The 18108-nt window shown below is 42.9% G+C and overlaps 1 protein-coding gene across 2 annotated transcripts in view; it reads right to left on the reverse strand.

Annotated features, from left to right (window-relative positions):
• SCN3B (sodium voltage-gated channel beta subunit 3) overlaps positions 1-18108 on the reverse strand; it is an 87576-nt gene that overhangs the window by 1189 nt on the left and 68279 nt on the right. For both annotated transcript variants that reach the window (XM_040431081.1, XM_040431074.1), the window contains exon 6: positions 14135-14226. In XM_040431081.1, the coding sequence (XP_040287015.1) occupies positions 14160-14226 (67 nt within the window). In that variant the 3' untranslated portion in view covers positions 14135-14159. The remainder of the gene's footprint in view (positions 1-14134; positions 14227-18108) is intronic.

Genomic DNA, 18108 nt, shown 5'->3' on the forward strand with positions numbered 1-18108 from the left:
TTGCAAATTGCGGATCCACAAAACACGGATAGAGTACCAGCCATGTGCATTCCACATTTTGCGTAATGTAACATCCTGTCCTCTGTAGAACTGTCCTATCCTTGTCCGCAAAACGGACAAGAATAGGACATATTTTTTTTTTGTTTTTTTTTTTGAGGGGTCGCAAAATGGGCATACGGATTCGGACAGCACACAGATGTGGCTGTCCTCATCTGTTTTGTCCCCCACTGGAGTGAATGGGTCCGCATCTGATCCAAAAAAAAAAAAAATGCGTGTGCCTGAGCCCTTAAAAAAAACTGTCTGCTCTCCTGACATGTCTGTTTTAGTAAATACTTTTTAGTATTTTGGATTATGATTTTTTAGAACTGTGTTCTGCTCTTCCTTTATTATTCCTCTTAGAAATTGACCACTTAGGGTGGGTTCACACATATAGGGCCAGATGTATCATTACACTTACATCTTACTCCACTTTTACATATGTCCAAAGTCACTTTTGGCTAATTCAGATTTTTTTAATGGTCCTTTAAGGCTACATGCATGCATGAGGCCTAATACTGTAATACATGTGATTTGACGGTAGCAGTTTATCCTTCAGTAAGCGGCTTTATAAAAGTCGCACGTCTTTACGAAAAAGTTGCATGTTCTATAAAAAAATCGCATAAGATAAGCATGGTCCTCACTGGAGTGAAATTGCGCAATTTTTTACGACTTCAAATTGTCGCAATAGTAAATCTGTCTAAAGATAAATTTACATAAGAAAACACGCCCACTTTTAGAAAACTGGTGAGCATAGCACAGAGCAAATAAAAGTCGCCAATTTTTGTGCAGTTTTAGCGATTTTTGTGCAGTTTTAGCGATTTAGAGGAGGTTTTGTGGCAGATTTTCCTGCAGCTTTTTCAGCCAATAGAGAATTCAGCAGTCGGGAGAAGTATAAGTCTTCTTTTATATTTCTGATTCCTTTCAAATCCATTTTTGGCTTTGGCTGAAAATCCTGCAGGCAAATCTGCCTCAAAAACTCGGAACCTACCCTTAAGGCTCATACACACGACAGTTGCTTGTTTTGCAGTCCGCAAATGGCGGATTTGCAAAACATGAATACCGGCCGTGTGCATTCCACATTTTGCAGAACGGAATGTCTGGCCCATAATAGAACAGTCCTATCCTTGTCCGCAATGCGGACAAGAATTGGACATGTTCTATATTTTTGCGGATGCCACGGAACGGACATACAGATGCAAGACAGCAGATGGTGTGCTGTTCACATTTTTTGCGGACCCATTGAAGTGAATGGGTCTGCATTTCCCCCACGAAAAATGCTTATTAGATGCAGAACAAAAATACTTTTGTGTGCATAAGCCCTTATCGAAAGGGTGTGTCCCAACACAGTCTGACACTAACAGCACTGATTGGATAATGTCAGAGTATTTAGGGACACACCTCCTACTGGTGACACCCAATTTATTCATAAATTGCTAGTAGGACTAGCAGAAGAACAGCGCAGCTCAGAGACAGAAGATGATCCAGAATTATGTTATGGGAATATAGTTACCGTACTTACTAAGCCCATATGTCAGGAGAGGAGACAGGTTGTCTTTACAGTGTTGACCTTTTTAAATCGCCATTTTTCAATTTGCATACAAAATTTATGTACATAAAATTAGGAGTCTGTTAAATACATTACTTATCCTGTACAGATCCTGAGTAGAGATGAGCAAACCTGAACCGCAAAGTTTGGGTTTGTACCGAACTTTGGGAGTTCGGCTACCTGGACCCGAACCCGAACCTTTTTACTGAAGTCCGGGTTAAGACGGAATGCAAAAGGGACACCTTTAGAGGCATTCCATTTTGCATATTGTCATAACAGAAGTCTATAGAAGGCATAATAAATCCTTCCTGGTTTCCGTTATGCAGGAGAGGACTCTGTTATGCTGCCCATAGACTTCTATTATGACGGAATGCAAAACGGAAGCCTTTAACTCCTTCAGGACCCTGCCATTTTTCACCTTAAGGTCCGGGCCAGTTTTTGTAAATCTGACATGTCACTTTATGTGGTGATAACTTTAAAACACTTTTACTTATCCAAGCCATTCTGAGACTGTTTTCTCTTCACATATTGTACTTCATGACATGAAATTTGAGTCAAAATATTTCAATTTTATTTATAAAAAAATAAAAAATATTTGATAAAATTTCAATTTCTCTGCTTTTAAAACAGATAGTGATACCTCCTAAAATAGTTATTACTTTCCATTCCCCACATGTCTACTTCATGTTTGGATCATTTTGTAAATTACACTTTCTTTTTTTGGGATGTTAGAAGGCTTAGAATTTTAGAAGCAAATCTTAAAATTTTTAAGAAAATTTCCAAAACCCAATTTTTAAGGACCAGTTCAGGTCTGAAGTCACTTTGTGGTGCTTACATAAAAGAAACTACCCATAAATGGCCCTATTTTAGAAACTACACCCCTCATGGTATTCAAAACTGATTTTACAAACTTTGTTAACCCTTTAGGTGTTCCACAAGAATTAAAGGAAAATGTAGATAATTTCAGAATTTCACTTTTTTGGCAGATTTTCCATTTTAATCAATTTTTTTCCGCTAACAAAGCAAGGGTTAACAGCCAAACAAAACTCAATATTTATTGCCCTGATTCTGTAGTTTACAGAAACACCCCATATGTGGTCGTAAACTGCTGTACGGGCACATGGCAGGGTGCAGAAGGAAAAGAGCGCCATGTGGTTTTTGGAGGGCAGATTTCACTGGGATAATTTTAAGTTGCCATGTCAAATTTGAAGAAACTCCAAAAAAGTGACCCCATTTTGGAAACTACGGGATAAGGTGGCAGTTCTGTTGGTACTATTTTAGGGTACATATGATTTTTGGTTGCTCTATATTACACTTTTTATGTGGTAAGGTAACAAAAAATAGCTGTTTTGGCACTGTTTTTATTTTTTGTTTTTTACAGTGTTCATCTGACAGGTTAGATTATGTGCTATTTTTATAGAGCAGGTTGTTACGGACGCAACAATACCAAATACAAGTACTTTTTTTGGTTGGTTGTTTCAGTTTCACATAATAAAGCATTTCTGAAAAAAATGATTTTTTAGTGTCTCCATATTCTGAAAGTCATAGTTTATATTTTTTGGGCGACTGTCTCATGTAGGGGCTAATTTTTTGCGGGATGAGATGATTGTTTAATTGGTACTACTTTGGGGTTCGTATGACTTTTTAATGGCTTGGTATTATACTTTTTGTGATGTAAGGTGACAAAAAATGGCTTTTTTGAGACCTTTTTTATTTTTAATTTTTTTACGGTGTTCACCTGTGGGGTTAGGTCATGTGATATTTTTATATAACAGGTTATTACGGACGTGGCAATACCTAATATGTATACTTTTTTTCAATTTTATTTAAGTTTTACACAATAAAAGCATTTGTGAAACAAAAAAAATTATCATGTTTTAGTGTCTCCATATTCTGAGAGCCATAGTTTTTTTTTATTCTTTGGGCGATTGTCTTTGTACCAATCAAACCGTCATCATTTCACACCCTGCCAGTCTTGATTGACAGGGCCAGGAGGAGACTAACACTGGCCTGGCCCTGTTAATCAAGACTGGCAGGGCGTGGAATGAGGTGGGAGAACTGAGCCTCTAGGAGCAGGAGCAACACCCCCCTGCTCCTAGAAGCTAATTTTCATTTTATAAAAGTTAGAATTGTGCGGTAGTGGGGGCATGAATAAGCATAAGAATAGTAGAGTTTGGTTCTGCTGACCTTAGCGATGTGCTAATGTCAGCCAGTTTTAGGGATAATTCTGGTGACAGAAACCCTTTAAGTATTATGTTATTTTCCGATATAACAATGTTATAACGGGAATTAATAAAGTGAAGTTCGGGTCCCCAATGACTTCAATCAAGTTCGAGCTCGGGTCCCAAACCCAAACTTTGACCTGAAGTTTGGGCGAACCCGAACTTTCACGGGTTCACTCATCCCTAATCCTGAGTTACATCCTGTATTATACTCCAGAGCTGCACTCACTGTTCTGCTGGTGGAGTCACTGTGCACATAATTACTTATCCTGTACTGATCCTGAGTTACATCCTGTATTATTATCACGGTCGGCGTGACTATCACATACGTGACACAGAGGGAGGGAACAAGGAAGGCCCTGCCCAAGTGAGAGGGAAGGTGGTGACCCCTGACTCACCTAGCGGCTGGCACCTGGCTGCCCTGACGTCCCTAGACGGGTTCCTCACCCGTACGCCGATCACGTGCCTAAAGCCCTGGCTTTCCCAATGCTGAGCCCTAGATAGTGAACAGGGCGGTGGGAACACTAGTCCGCACCACTAGCTCTAAAGGAAAACACCAAGGGAAGGACAGACAATACAAACTCAACATATAATCCCAGGTGGGCGACAACAGGAGACAACAAGAAGCCCAACAGGGATTCGGAGGGAAGCACTCTGGAACGACAACCAGGATTCACAACTCCAGTGGGTCAGTATAGATGTCCAGGCAGGAAGCTCTATAACTGGCAACTAGAGAAGAGTGAGGGGAGAATATAAGGAGGTTGGGAGTGGCAGACAAGAAACAGCTGAGGAGGAGAAGCTACGGATCCCTGATTGAGACAAAAAGGATAGCAAGGCAAACACAGAAAACAATCACTAAGAAACAACGTGATCTTTAGATATAGAGCGCGCTGCCACCCGCTGCGACCTCCTGACCCCGGGTATAACGGAGTCAGACGTGGCTCTTGATACCCTCGTGACAGTACCCCCCCTTTCACGAGGGGCCTCCGGACACTCAGGACCAGGTCTCTCCGGATGAGAGGCATGGAAAGCCTGAATTAACCTGTTGGCGTTTACCTCTGACTCTGGAACCCACATTCTTTCCTCGGGACCGTAACCCCTCCAATGCACCAGATACTGAAGAGAGCGGCGGACCCGACGAGAATCAACAATTCTGGCTATTTGAAACTCCAGATTACCATCCACAATAACAGGAGGAGGTGGCAGCGGTGATGGTTCTAGAGGTGGAACATACTTCTTGAGTAACGATTTATGGAAGACGTTATGGATCTTAAAAGTCTGAGGTAGCTCCAGGTGAAAAGCCACAGGGTTAATGACGGCTACTATTTTATAAGGACCAATGAACCTAGGGCCCAGTTTCCAAGAGGGAACCTTCAACTTAATATTCCTAGTAGACAACCACACATAGTCATTCACCCCTAGGTCCGGACCTGGCGACCGTTTCTTATCGGCCATGCATTTATATTTACCACTCATCTTTTTCAAGTTAACTTGCACCTTCTGCCATACCGAAGAAAGAGATGAAGAAAACCTTTCCTCTTCGGGAACCCCAGAAGACCCCCCCTCTTTGAAAGTACAAAATTGGGGATGAAAACCGTATGCACCAAGGAATGGTGACTTGCCAGTGGACTCCTGATAATGATTATTTATGGCAAACTCAGCTAACGGTAAATATGATGACCACAACTCTTGGTTTTCAGACACAAAACACCTTAAATATGTTTCTAGGTTTTGGTTGGTACGCTCAGTCTGTCCATTCGACTGAGGATGGAAAGCTGAGGAAAAGGACAAGTGTACCCCCAAACGGGAACAAAAAGCTTTCCAAAACTTAGAAATAAACTGGGTTCCCCGATCCGAAACCACATCGGAAGGGACCCCGTGAAGCTTCACGATTTCACTGATAAACACCTGAGCAAGAGTTTTAGCATTAGGAAGTGCGGGTAGCGCAATAAAGTGTACCATTTTGCTAAACCTGTCTACTACTACCAAAATAACTGTTTTACCCGCAGACAACGGTAAGTCAGTGATGAAATCCATTGACAGATGTGTCCATGGCCTATTGGGAATAAAAAGAGGCAATAAAGACCCTGCTGGACGTGTATGAGAGACTTTCGCGCGTGCACAAGTAGAGCAAGTAGACACGAAATCCATTACATCCTGACGCAACCTTGGCCACCAAAAACGACGAGATAATAGCTCCAAGGTTGCTTTACTACCCGGGTGCCCAGCAAGTGCCGAATTATGATGTTCTTTTAATAATTCAAGACGCAGGTTTAACGGTACAAACAATTTCTCTGAGGGGCAAGAGGCCGGGGCGTCCCCCTGGGCCTCTTAACACCTTTCCCTCTAGAACAGAGTGTACAGCAGAGACAACCACTCCTCTTTGTAAAATAGGTACCGGATCACTAGCATTACCCCCTCCAGGGAAACTACGAGAACGCGTCTGCCTTGGTATTTTTTGCCCCAGGACGATAGGTGATTACAAAGTTAAATCTGGTAAAGAATAGCGACCACCTAGCTTGTCTAGGGGTGAGACGCTTAGCCGATTCTAGGTACAGAAGGTTTTTGTGATCCGTAATCACCGTGACGGGGTGGATTGCTCCCTCTAAGAAGTGACGCCACTCTTCAAGCGCCAGCTTAATCGCCAACAGTTCCCTATTTCCAACATCATAGTTCTTCTCTGCAGAAGATAATTTTTTGGAAAAGAAAGCGCAAGGGCGCCATTTGCCAGGAGACGGACCCTGAGACAATACAGCCCCAACTCCCACCTCTGACGCATCTACCTCAACAATAAAAGGCTGGGAGACATCAGGTTGAATTAGAACAGGTGCCGAGGTAAACCTCTCTTTTAGAGAGGAAAATGCATTTTTAGCGGCGTCAGACCATTTAGAAAAATCAGTCCCCTTCCTAGTCATGTCGGTAAGGGGTTTAACGATCACTGAATAATTTTTAATGAATTTTCTATAGAAATTTGCGAAACCCAAAAACCGTTGTAGAGCTTTAAGGTTCTCAGGAAGATCCCAATCTAAAATTGCCTGGACCTTCCCAGGATCCATACGGAAACCTGAAGCAGATAATAGATATCCCAGGAACTGTATTTCCTGAACGGCGAAGACACATTTTTCAATTTTCGCATATAATTTATTCGTCCGTAGGACCTGCAGTACTTGCCTGACATGCACCTCATGTGTTTTCAGATCAGCCGAATAAATTAAGATATCATCTAGGTATATGACTACAAACCTGCCGATGAGATGACTAAAAATATCATTAACGAAATGTTGGAAGACAGCGGGGGCATTGGTCAGACCGAAAGGCATAACTAGATTTTCATAATGCCCCTCAGGGGTGTTAAAAGCTGTCCTCCACTCATCCCCTTCCCTGATACGAATCAGATTGTAGGCCCCCCTAAGATCAAGTTTGGAGAACCACCTAGCACCCGCAATCTGATTAAAAAGGTCAGGAATGAGAGGAAGAGGGTATGGGTCTCGGATGGTTATCTGGTTTAGCTCACGGAAATCTAGGCAAGGACGCAGGCCCCCATCTTTCTTTTTAACAAAGAAAAACCCTGCAGCCACGGGTGAAGAAGAGGGTCTGATGTGTCCCTTAGCCAGACTCTCGGAGATATAATCTTTCATGGCTTGTCTCTCGGGACCCGAAAGATTATACAACCTGGACTTGGGTAATTTTGCACCGGGAATCAGGTTAACCGGGCAATCATAAGGACGATGAGGTGGTAGCTTCTGACAACCCTTTTCAGAAAAAACGTCCTCAAAGTCCGAAATAAATGTAGGTAGGGAAGCTATGGAGGCGATTAAGCAATTGTTATTTAAGCAATTCTCTCTGCAATGCTCACTCCACTCCAATATCTCCCTGGCCTGCCAATCCACCACTGGATTGTGCGCTACCAACCAGGGAAGACCCAATACCACAGGAGAGGGAAGGCCCTTCAGAACGTAACATGAAAGACACTCATTATGGTGGTCCCCTACCCGAAGGTGTAAATTATGAACAATGTGGGTGAGGTTTCTCTGAGACAGAGGAGCCGAATCTATAGCGAATACGGGAATAGGTCTCTGCAGCGTACAGAGAGACAAACCCATAGTGCGGGCAAAATGGGCATCTATCAAATTTACCCCTGCTCCACTGTCTAGAAAAAAAGAAATAGACTCCGTCTTAACACCAAAAACAATAACCGCTGGTAACACAAATTGAGATGTTCGTATGGAGGAAACGTATACCCCCCGGCTGACATCCTCCGCACAGCCTGGGGTTAGTAGTTTTCCGACGGTCTTTTGTTTTTGAGAAAGGAGGGACAGACATTAATGAAATGACCCTTCCCCCCACAGAAAAAACAAGCCCCCCCCCTACGGCGAACCTCAGGAGGACGGACCTGACGAGAAGTTCCGCCTAGCTGCATAGGCTCATCTAAGTCAGTACAGACTAATTGTTGCTTGGGAGAGGTAACCAATTGCTCAGGAATTTTCGATCTCTCCCTAAGACGCCTATCTATTCTGATAGAGAGGGACATAACAGCATCAAGGGAAAGGGGGGTCTCATACAGCGCCAGTGCATCCTTAACCCTTTCAGATAACCCAGAGCAGAACTGACTCCTGAGAGCCGGGTCGTTCCACTGAGTATCCGTAGCCCACCTACGGAACTCTGAGCAATATTCCTCTGCTGACCGATCTCCCTGTAGGAGTCTCCGTAACTTCGACTCAGCCAGGGCGACTCGGTCAGGGTCATCATATATGAGACCCAAAGCCCCAAAAAATCCCTCCACTGACCGGAGAGCCTGGGAACCAGGGGGTAACGAGAACGCCCAGGATTGTGGGTCCCCCTGAAGCAGGGAAATGACAATCCCAACCCGCTGTTCTTCATTACCTGAGGAGTAAGGGCGCAACTTAAAGTATAATTTGCAGGCCTCACGGAACGTCGCAAATTTGTCCCTTCCCCCAGAAAATCTGTCAGGAAGAACAACCTTGGGTTCTGTAACAACCTGGTTACCCATAGCAACCGCTGGGGGTGCGGTCTGCTGCATTTGCTGCTGTTGTTGGAGGACAGAGGCCTTCAATCCTGCCACCTCCAAAGACAGGCCTTGAAGCTGTTTTGCCAAGGCAGCAATAGGATCCATATTGGATTCTAAGTAGAGAAAAAAAATTTTTTCTTTTTTTTCTCAAAAAGTAAAGGCCAGTTATAATATCACGGTCGGCGTGACTATCACATACGTGACACAGAGGGAGGGAACAAGGAAGGCCCTGCCCAAGTGAGAGGGAAGGTGGTGACCCCTGACTCACCTAGCGGCTGGCACCTGGCTGCCCTGACGTCCCTAGACGGGTTCCTCACCCGTACGCCGATCACATGCCTAAAGCCCTGGCTTTCCCTAAGCTGAGCCCTAGATAGTGAACAGGGCGGTGGGAACACTAGTCCGCACCACTAGCTCTAAAGGAAAACACCAAGGGAAGGACAGACAATACAAACTCAACATATAATCCCAGGTGGGCGACAACAGGAGACAACAAGAAGCCCAACAGGGATCCGGAGGGAAGCACTCTGGAACGACAACCAGGATTCACAACTCCAGTGGGTCAGTATAGATGTCCAGGCAGGAAGCTCTATAACTGGCAACTAGAGAAGAGTGAGGGGAGAATATAAGGAGGTTGGGAGTGGCAGACAAGAAACAGCTGAGGAGGAGAAGCTACGGATCCCTGATTGAGACAAAAAGGATAGCAAGGCAAACACAGAAAACAATCACTAAGAAACAACGTGATCTTTAGATATAGAGCGCGCAGCCACCCGCTGCGACCTCCTGACCCCGGGTATAACGGAGTCAGACGTGGCTCTTGATACTTTCGTGACAATTATACTCCAGAGCTGCACTTACTATTCTGCTGGTGGAGTCACTGTGTACATACAGTCGTGGCCAAAAGTTTTGAGAATTACATAAATATTGGAAATTGGAAAAGTTGCTGCTTAAGTTTTTATAATAGCAATTTGCATATACTCCAGAATGTTATGAAGAGTGATCAGATGAATTGCATAGTCCTTCTTTGCCATGAAAATTAACTTAATCCCAAAAAAAAACTTTCCACTGCATTTCATTGCTGTCATTAAAGGACCTGCTGAGATCATTTCAGTAATCGTCTGTCACCGCCAGATCTCTCCAGTATCTCATTCATTGGGAGGGTTATGGTCCTGAGGAGATGATGTGGGTCCCAGTGGCGGACCTTAAGGCCACTCGTCTTATCAGGGCGTTCCATAGGTCCCATCCTGAGAAGGTGGGCTCTGAATGTCCAGAGTCCACTCGTAGATGGAGGGGTACTGTCATAGAAACATAGAATGTGTCGGCAGATAAGAACCATTTGGCCCATCTAGTCTGCCCAATATATCTGAATACTATGGATAGCCCCTGGCCCTATCTTATATGAAGGATAGCCATATGCCTATCCCATGCACGCTTAAACCCCTTCACTGTATTTGCAGCTACCACTTCTGCAGGAAGGCTATTCCATGCATCCACTACTCTCTCAGTAAAGTAATACTTCCTTATATTACTTTTAAACCTTTGCCCCTCTAATTTAAAACTGTGTCCTCTTGTGGTAGTTTTTCTTCTTTTAAATATGCTCTCCTCCTTTAACGAGTTGATTCCCTTCTGTATTTAAAAGTTTCTATCATATCCCCTCTGTCTCTTCTTTCTTCCAAGCTATACATGTTAAGGTCCTTTAACCTTTCCTGGTAAGTTTTATCCTGCAATCCATGTACTAGTTTAGTAGCTCTTCTCTGAACTCTCTCTAGAGTATCTATATCCTTCTGGAGATATGGCCTCCAGATCTCTGAGAAGTTCTGACAGAAGTTCTTCAGTACCTCCTGCATGATGCTCTTTTGTTTTGGTTTCGCTTTGACATCTCTTCTCCCTCTCCCAGCTGTCATCTATTAGCAGTGATTGCCTCCCTTTATATCCCCTCCCATACTGCCTCACTTTGCGGTTTATACTACTTTGTGGATTGTGCTCACTGCTAGAAGTTGCAACTGCTGGTTCCTCAAAGTATAAAGTCTATTCCTTTATTTGTGTTTTCCTGTTGGCTTGATTCTAGGTGACCCTGACTCCCTCCGTATTAAGTGCAGGGAGCTGGTGGTCGTGTCCCCTCACTATTATAGGGTTTTCAGGTGTCACTCAGTCTAGGTACGTGGACATGCAATTTTCTATCATAGAGATCTTTGCATGGGCTGAGCAGTCAGGGAGAGCTCTAGGGCTATTATAGGGCTCACCCTCTTGTCCCTTAGTTTGGGATCAAGTCAGTCGGATCTTTTATTTGTTACTTCTTGTTTTCTGCAACACCATCCGTGACATCGTCTTGTTAACTCAGGTGAGAATGTTGACGAGCACAAGACTGGAGATCATTATGTCAGGCTGATTGGGTTAAAATGGCAGACTTGACATGTTAAAAGGAGGGTGATGCTTGAAATCATTGTTCTTCCATTGTTAACCATGGTGACCTGCAAAGAAACGCGTGCAGCCATCATTGCGTTGCATAAAAATGGCTTCACAGGCAAGGATATTGTGGCTACTAAGATTGCACCTCAATCAACAATTTATAGGATCATCAAGAACTTCAAGGAAAGAGGTTCAATTCTTGTTAAGAAGGCTTCAGGGCGTCCAAGAAAGTCCAACGTCTCCTAAAGAGGATTCAGCTGCGGGATCGGAGTGCCACTAGTGCAGAGCTTGCTCAGGAATGGCAGCAGGCAGGTGTGAGCGCATCTGCACGCACAGTGAGGCGAAGACTTTTGGAAGATGGCCTGGTGTCAAGAAGGGCAGCAAAGAAGCCACTTCTCTCCAAAAAAAACATCAGGGACAGATTGATCTTCTGCAGAAAGTATGGTGAATGGACTGCTGAGGACTGGAGCAAAGTCATATTCTCCGATGAAGCCTGCTTTCCGATTGTTTAGGGCATCTGGAAAAAGGCTTGTCTGGAGAAGAAAAGGTGAGTGCTACCATCAGTCCTGTGTCATGCCAACAGTAAAGCATCCTGAGACCATTCATGTGTGGGGTTGCTTCTCATCCAAGGGAGTGGGCTCACTCACAATTTTGCCCAAAAACACAGCCATGAATAAAGAATGGTACCAAAACACCCTTCAACAGCAACTTCTTCCAACAACAGTTTGGTGAAGAACAATGCATTTTCCAGCACGATGGAGCACCGTGCAATAAGGCAAAAGTGATAACTAAGTGGCTCGGGGACCAAAACGTTGACATTTTGGCTCCATGGCCTGGGAACTCCCCAGATCTTAATCCCATTGAGAACTTGTGGTCAATCCTTAAGAGGCGGGTGGACAAATAAAAACCCACTAATTCTGACAAACTCCAAGAAGTGATTATGAAAGAATGGGTTGCTATCAGTCAGGAATTGGCCCAGAAGTTGATTGAGAGCATGCCCAGTCTAATTGCAGAGGTCCTGAAAAAGAAGGGCCAACACTGCAAATACTGACTCTTTGCATAAATGTCATGTAATTGTCGATAAAAGCCTTTGAAACATATGAAGTGCGTGTAATTATATTTCACTACATCACAGAAACAACTGAAACAAAGATCTAAAAGCAGTTTAGCAGCAAACTTTGTGAAAACTAATATTTTTTTCATTCTCAAAACTTTCGGCCACGACTGTACATTACTTACCTTGTACTTAACCAGCATTCTCTTGTTCAGTGTCTGCACTGATGCTCTGATAATGTACATTTTGTGAATGGTCATCTGTACACCAGGCACTGTACAGTCATCTGAATGCGTATTATCTGATTGTTAAGGGTCCATCACCCTTTACCCCCACTGATCAGCTGTTCTGCAGTAGCTCTGGTGCCCACTTCCGGAGTATCGGGCCTGACCATCTGTTATTGATGGCCTATCCTGAGGAAAATTCGAAAACCCCTTTAAGGGCTTGTCTGACAAGTGCAGCTCTGGAGTATAATACAGGCTGTAGTTCAGGATCTGTGTAGAATATGTAATGTAATTTATATGTTCAGTATATACTGACAACTTTTTATGCAGGAAGTATCTATATATGTAAACTAGCTCCTGAGAGAGCAATTTCTATATAAAACAACCAAGATGTGCTTTCCTTGGTCTCCGCAGATGTCATCGATATGGGAAGGCAGATTTACAGCGGTCCTAACCGCTGTTTATGGGACACAATTCTGTGACACTGTCCAGATAGTCTTTTTCATAGGTTTTGTAAGTTTGTAAAGCAGTTATAATATGGATATGGTCCAGAATGCTGTATTACTGTGTCATTTTTCCGGTGGCATACAATGGAAGCCTCAGGTGCTAATAAGGTCCACCTGGTAGCCAAAACCTAGCACCACTGCCCAAGATTCTTTCACACTCGCGTTTTGTGCGGATCAGTCATGGACGGATCCGTTCTGAACGGATCCGTTTGTATTATCTTTAACATAGCCAAGACGGATCAGTCTTGAACACCAATGAAAGTCAATGGAGGACGGATCAGTTTTCTATTGTGCCAGATTGTGTCAGTGAAAACGGATCCGTCCACATCGACTTACATTGCGGGTCAGAACGGATCTGTTTTCTCCGTTTCAAACGTCTCCAAAGCGGAATGGAGACTGAATGGAGACAAACCGATGCATTCAGAGCTGATCCTTTTCCATTCAGAATGCATTAGAATGCAAACTGATCCATTTTGGACCGCTTGTGAGAGCCCTGAACGGATCTCACAAACGGAAAGCCAAAACGCCAGTGTGAAAGTAGCCTAAAGAATCATAAATCTCTGCAAACTAAAATTCCATTAATTTGTCATTTGAGGGATCTAATATATGCCAGGTTATCTGATGGTCTTTACATACCTGCAAGACACATTTCCAAAGTACTGGATTACAGATATTCAGACAAGGACACATATACTACAGTGTGTGTTTACCTGTCCCCCAATGATTCCCTAACATGAGCACTGTCGGTGCCAGTGCAGAACTTGCCTATAGACTTCCAGAATCTTCAGTGAGGTGCCAAAGAACCACTGAGCACCAGACAAATTCCTCTTAATATGGTAATGGATAATTTTTTTTGCAGGCCTGATTGTTGGCATGGCTGGACCATAACATACGAGCTTAAATGTTTTCTACGGAATAAATTATGCTTTTTTTCTATTTATCAAACCGTTATCTCTGCTCCATTGTCTGCTTCTGGTCTTGTGAGAGTCCAGATTATCTTCTAAATCTGCACCAGGAAATACGCGCTACATGCATGTTACAGCAGGAGCAGTCTGTGACATACATCTATTTACTAGCCCTCTGTTACATGTCTGGATCTGATGCCTACCTCTGTGAGTTGATATCTTCTCGCTTCATTGATCCTCCACTTGAACAGGACAGTGTTCCTTGTTTTCTGAGGGTATTGCTAGATAATCCGTGCTGTGAAACAAGGGATATATGAAGATATATTGATTACAGATATTATTATACAGTAGCGTTTAAAAAATAGCAGTTCAGCATCATTACTTGATCATAGTTTTTAGTAGAAGCGATATTTCTCATAGCAAATAATTTACTTGGAAGCGCAGTAGAGTAATACATAAAAAGCAGACCCAATGAGTTAGGCTACTTTCACACTAGCGGCAGGCTGTTCCGTCCGGAACTCCGCCTCCGCCCCCATTATAGTCAATAGGGATGGAGCGGCAGTCCAGGGGCACGCGTTCACTAGCGGCAGGACGGATGCGACAGGCTGTTCACCCGACGGAACAGCCTGCCGGAGGTCCGTGCCGCTTGTGTAAAAGTAGCCTTAGACATGCATGCAGTAATTAAATCATTAAAAGGGTTGTCCTCTCAAGCATTGGTCGCATATGGCTAGAATATGCCACCAATGTCTGATAGGTGCGGGTCCAGAAGTGGGACTTTAGCATGGAGCCCACAAAATGAAGGAGAGTGGACTGCGCGTGCACAGCTGCCCTCCATTCATTTCTATGGGACTGCCGAAAATAACGCTGAATGGAGCGATGGCCGTGCTTGCACTGTGCAATTTCCATTCATTTCTACTGAACTTCTGAAATGGCCAAGCTACTTTCGGCACTCCCGTAGAAATAAATGGAGAGCAGCCGCGCATGCGATGCCTACTTTCTTTTACTTTGTGGACTCCCAGAGGTGGGACCCACAGCTATCAGACGACACAACACGTTTAATTGAAAGGGATGTGCTCAAAGTAACAGCAGTGAGGAATTAAAGGCTATGTACACCTTTGGGGGCAATTTTTTTTTATGATTGCATTTTATCATTTTGGGCTAAAAATAATTTTTCAATTATTATTTATTACAAATATTCAGCCGTTCTGTCACAAAGGGTTAACTGTCTAGATGTGTGAATTGTACTTTCACTTTGTGCAGATCATCTAATAAACCTTATCTAAGCCACATTTGTATCAGTAAGATAAGAATTGAGCTTTAATGGGTATTTAGGAGTTCAGAAAGCAGAGATAATGAGCTGTCAGCTGAGCTGCCTGATGAGGAAACTGTGAAAATACAGAGCCTGCTACTAGAGAATCTCAAGACTGTACAGAGAAAGGGGCTCAAAATGTTTAATAAAGACCAATTGAAAAAAAAATTTTTAGCTCAAAATGAGTACATTGCAACAATAAAAAAATATATATGCCCAAAAGCTATACATAGCTTTCCAATTGGTGCAGTCATTCGTTCTGTAGAATAACAGGTGTCAATTTTGGCCCTTATTTAATGTAGAATGGTGGGGAAAATTGCACATGTTGGTTATAGTGCATTTCCTGTTGGAATACAAAAAAAAGAGTTGTTCCAGACATTGTTCTGATGAACAACATACTTTCAGAAGTTGATTGGAGAATAAAAAAAACATATAGTGCAGAAATTTATAGGCTGCTCAGCTAACATGAACTAAAATGCCTTAAAATGGCAAGCTAAACCTGAAAAGCGGAAAGAAAGCACAGAACTACCGTTAGTATGGATCAAAGAATAGTGAAAATGGCAAATGATCAGCCAATGATCACCTCCAGAAAGATCTGAAGTTACCAGTGAGTACTGCTAGAGTCAGAAGATGATTAAGTGAAGCAAAATGACCAGCAAGAACTCCCCATAAAGTCTCGTTGTTGAAATAATGACATGTCCTGAACATGTTAACATTTGCCCAGGAACACACTGACTGGCCCAAAGAGAAATGGTGCAAGATTTTGTGGCCAAAGTATGCCACTGTATACGTGCTCAGTGGCATATGTTGGAGCCTGATATCTGACCTATATTATCGATGGGAGGATTGAACGCTGTGTGCAAAGAAGCAAATTTTCACATTTGCAGTAAGCAGATCCGGTAAGCTGTTCCAGCCGGGAACAGCTTGCCGGATCCATGAATACCGTGCAGCGCACAGCAGTTTTTGTCCGGCCGCCTCTCGACATACCGTATTTGCCGGGGTATCTATGCCGGTCCCCATTATAGTGAATGGGCCTGACAGTATCTCGGTAGCGCCTAGTATTCACAGATGGTTAGAGATTACATTTAAAAAAAACTTGTAAAGCCTGATCCTGACACTAATTGCAGACTAGCGTCAGTGATCCGGCAGGCTGTTCCGCCAGGGAACAGCCTGCTGGACTTTTGCACACTCCGGCATTGCCGGGGGTTTGTAAGGCTCCGTCCAGCCCAATTGAGATCTGGCCGCATTCTGGCATTTTAAGATTATATACAAAAATTTTGAGTTTTTAAAGAAAAATGCTGGCACTGCTATTTTGGAACGGCCTAATATTCCATTTTCTTTATTTTCTGTAAACTGGATAAATGTTAGTGTTTTGATTAGAAATTGAATGTAGTATTTCCAGTGCATTTACATTTATGATTTTTCGCATTTTTTTTTAAACTCGCTATTTTTTGGCGCACTACTGTACATCATTCTAATAACATGGTTATATCAGCTTCGATTATACAGTCTAGCCATGCACCTTAGACATCAGCAATTCCCGCCAACACTCTCTAAAGCTTATGGGCCCTACAGTAAATTTTGCCCACACCGGCCAGTGGATGAAACAAAGGTTGGCTATCTGATTTTGTTTTCCTTGAGATAAGTGGCATCAGTGATTTCTGATTATTTTGGTGATCTGCTTTTAGAGGTTGTATGCACATCCAGCTGAGACAGTATGGGAATTAGGGTTAGATATCGATCAGATGAATGCATCTTATGACACTTCAAACCCCAGCCACATGCATTGTCCTTTTGGCCAACATTAGATGTACGTTGGCACTGTGTTTTTTTTCTATTGTATCGGAAGTGCAGCAAACTAGACTTGCCTAGACAGTGGGACATCACAAAAACTTTATACCATATGGTATATCTTCATATATATATATATATATATATATATATATATATACATATACAGTACAGACCAAAAGTTTGGACACACCTTCTCATTCAAAGAGTTTTCTTTATTTTCATGACTATGAAGGCATCAAAACTATTAATTAACACATGTGGAATTATATACATAACAAACAAGTGTGAAACAACTGAAAATATGTCATATTCTAGGTTATTCAAAGTAGCCACCTTTTGCTTTGATTACTGCTTTGCACACTCTTGGCATTCTCTTGATGAGCTTCAAGAGGTAGTCCCCTGAAATGGTCTTCCAACAGTCTTGAAGGAGTTCCCAGAGATGCTTAGCACTTGTTGGCCCTTTTGCCTTCACTCTGCGGTCCAGCTCACCCCGAACCATCTCGATTGGGTTCAGGTCCGGTGACTGTGGAGGCCAGGTCATCTGGAGCAGCACCCCATCACTCTCCTTCATGGTCAAATAGCCCTTACTTTCAAAGTTTTCCCAATTTTTCGGCTGACCGACTGACCTTCATTTCTTAAAGTAATGATGGCCACTCGTTTTTCTTTACTTGGCTGCTTTTTTCTTGCCATAATACAAATTCTAACAGTCTATTCAGTAGGACTATCAGCTGTGTATCCACCTGACTTCTCCTCAACGCAACTGATGGTCCCAACCCCATTTATAAGGCAAGAAATCCCACTTATTAAACCTGACAGGGCACACCTGTGAAGTGAAAACCATTTCAGGGGACTACCTCTTGAAGCTCATCAAGAGAATGCCAAGAGTGTGCAAAGCAGTAATCAAAGCAAAAGGTGGCTACTTTGAAGAACCTAGAATATGACATATTTTCAGTTGTTTCACACTTGTTTGTTATGTATATAATTCCACATGTGTTAATTCATAGTTTTGATGCCTTCAGTGTGAATCTACAATTTTCATAGTCATGAAAATAAAGAAAACTCTTTGAATGAGAA

Source organism: Bufo bufo, chromosome 1 (assembly GCF_905171765.1).
Source record: "Bufo bufo chromosome 1, aBufBuf1.1, whole genome shotgun sequence".
Classification (NCBI taxonomy): Eukaryota; Metazoa; Chordata; class Amphibia; order Anura; family Bufonidae; genus Bufo; species Bufo bufo.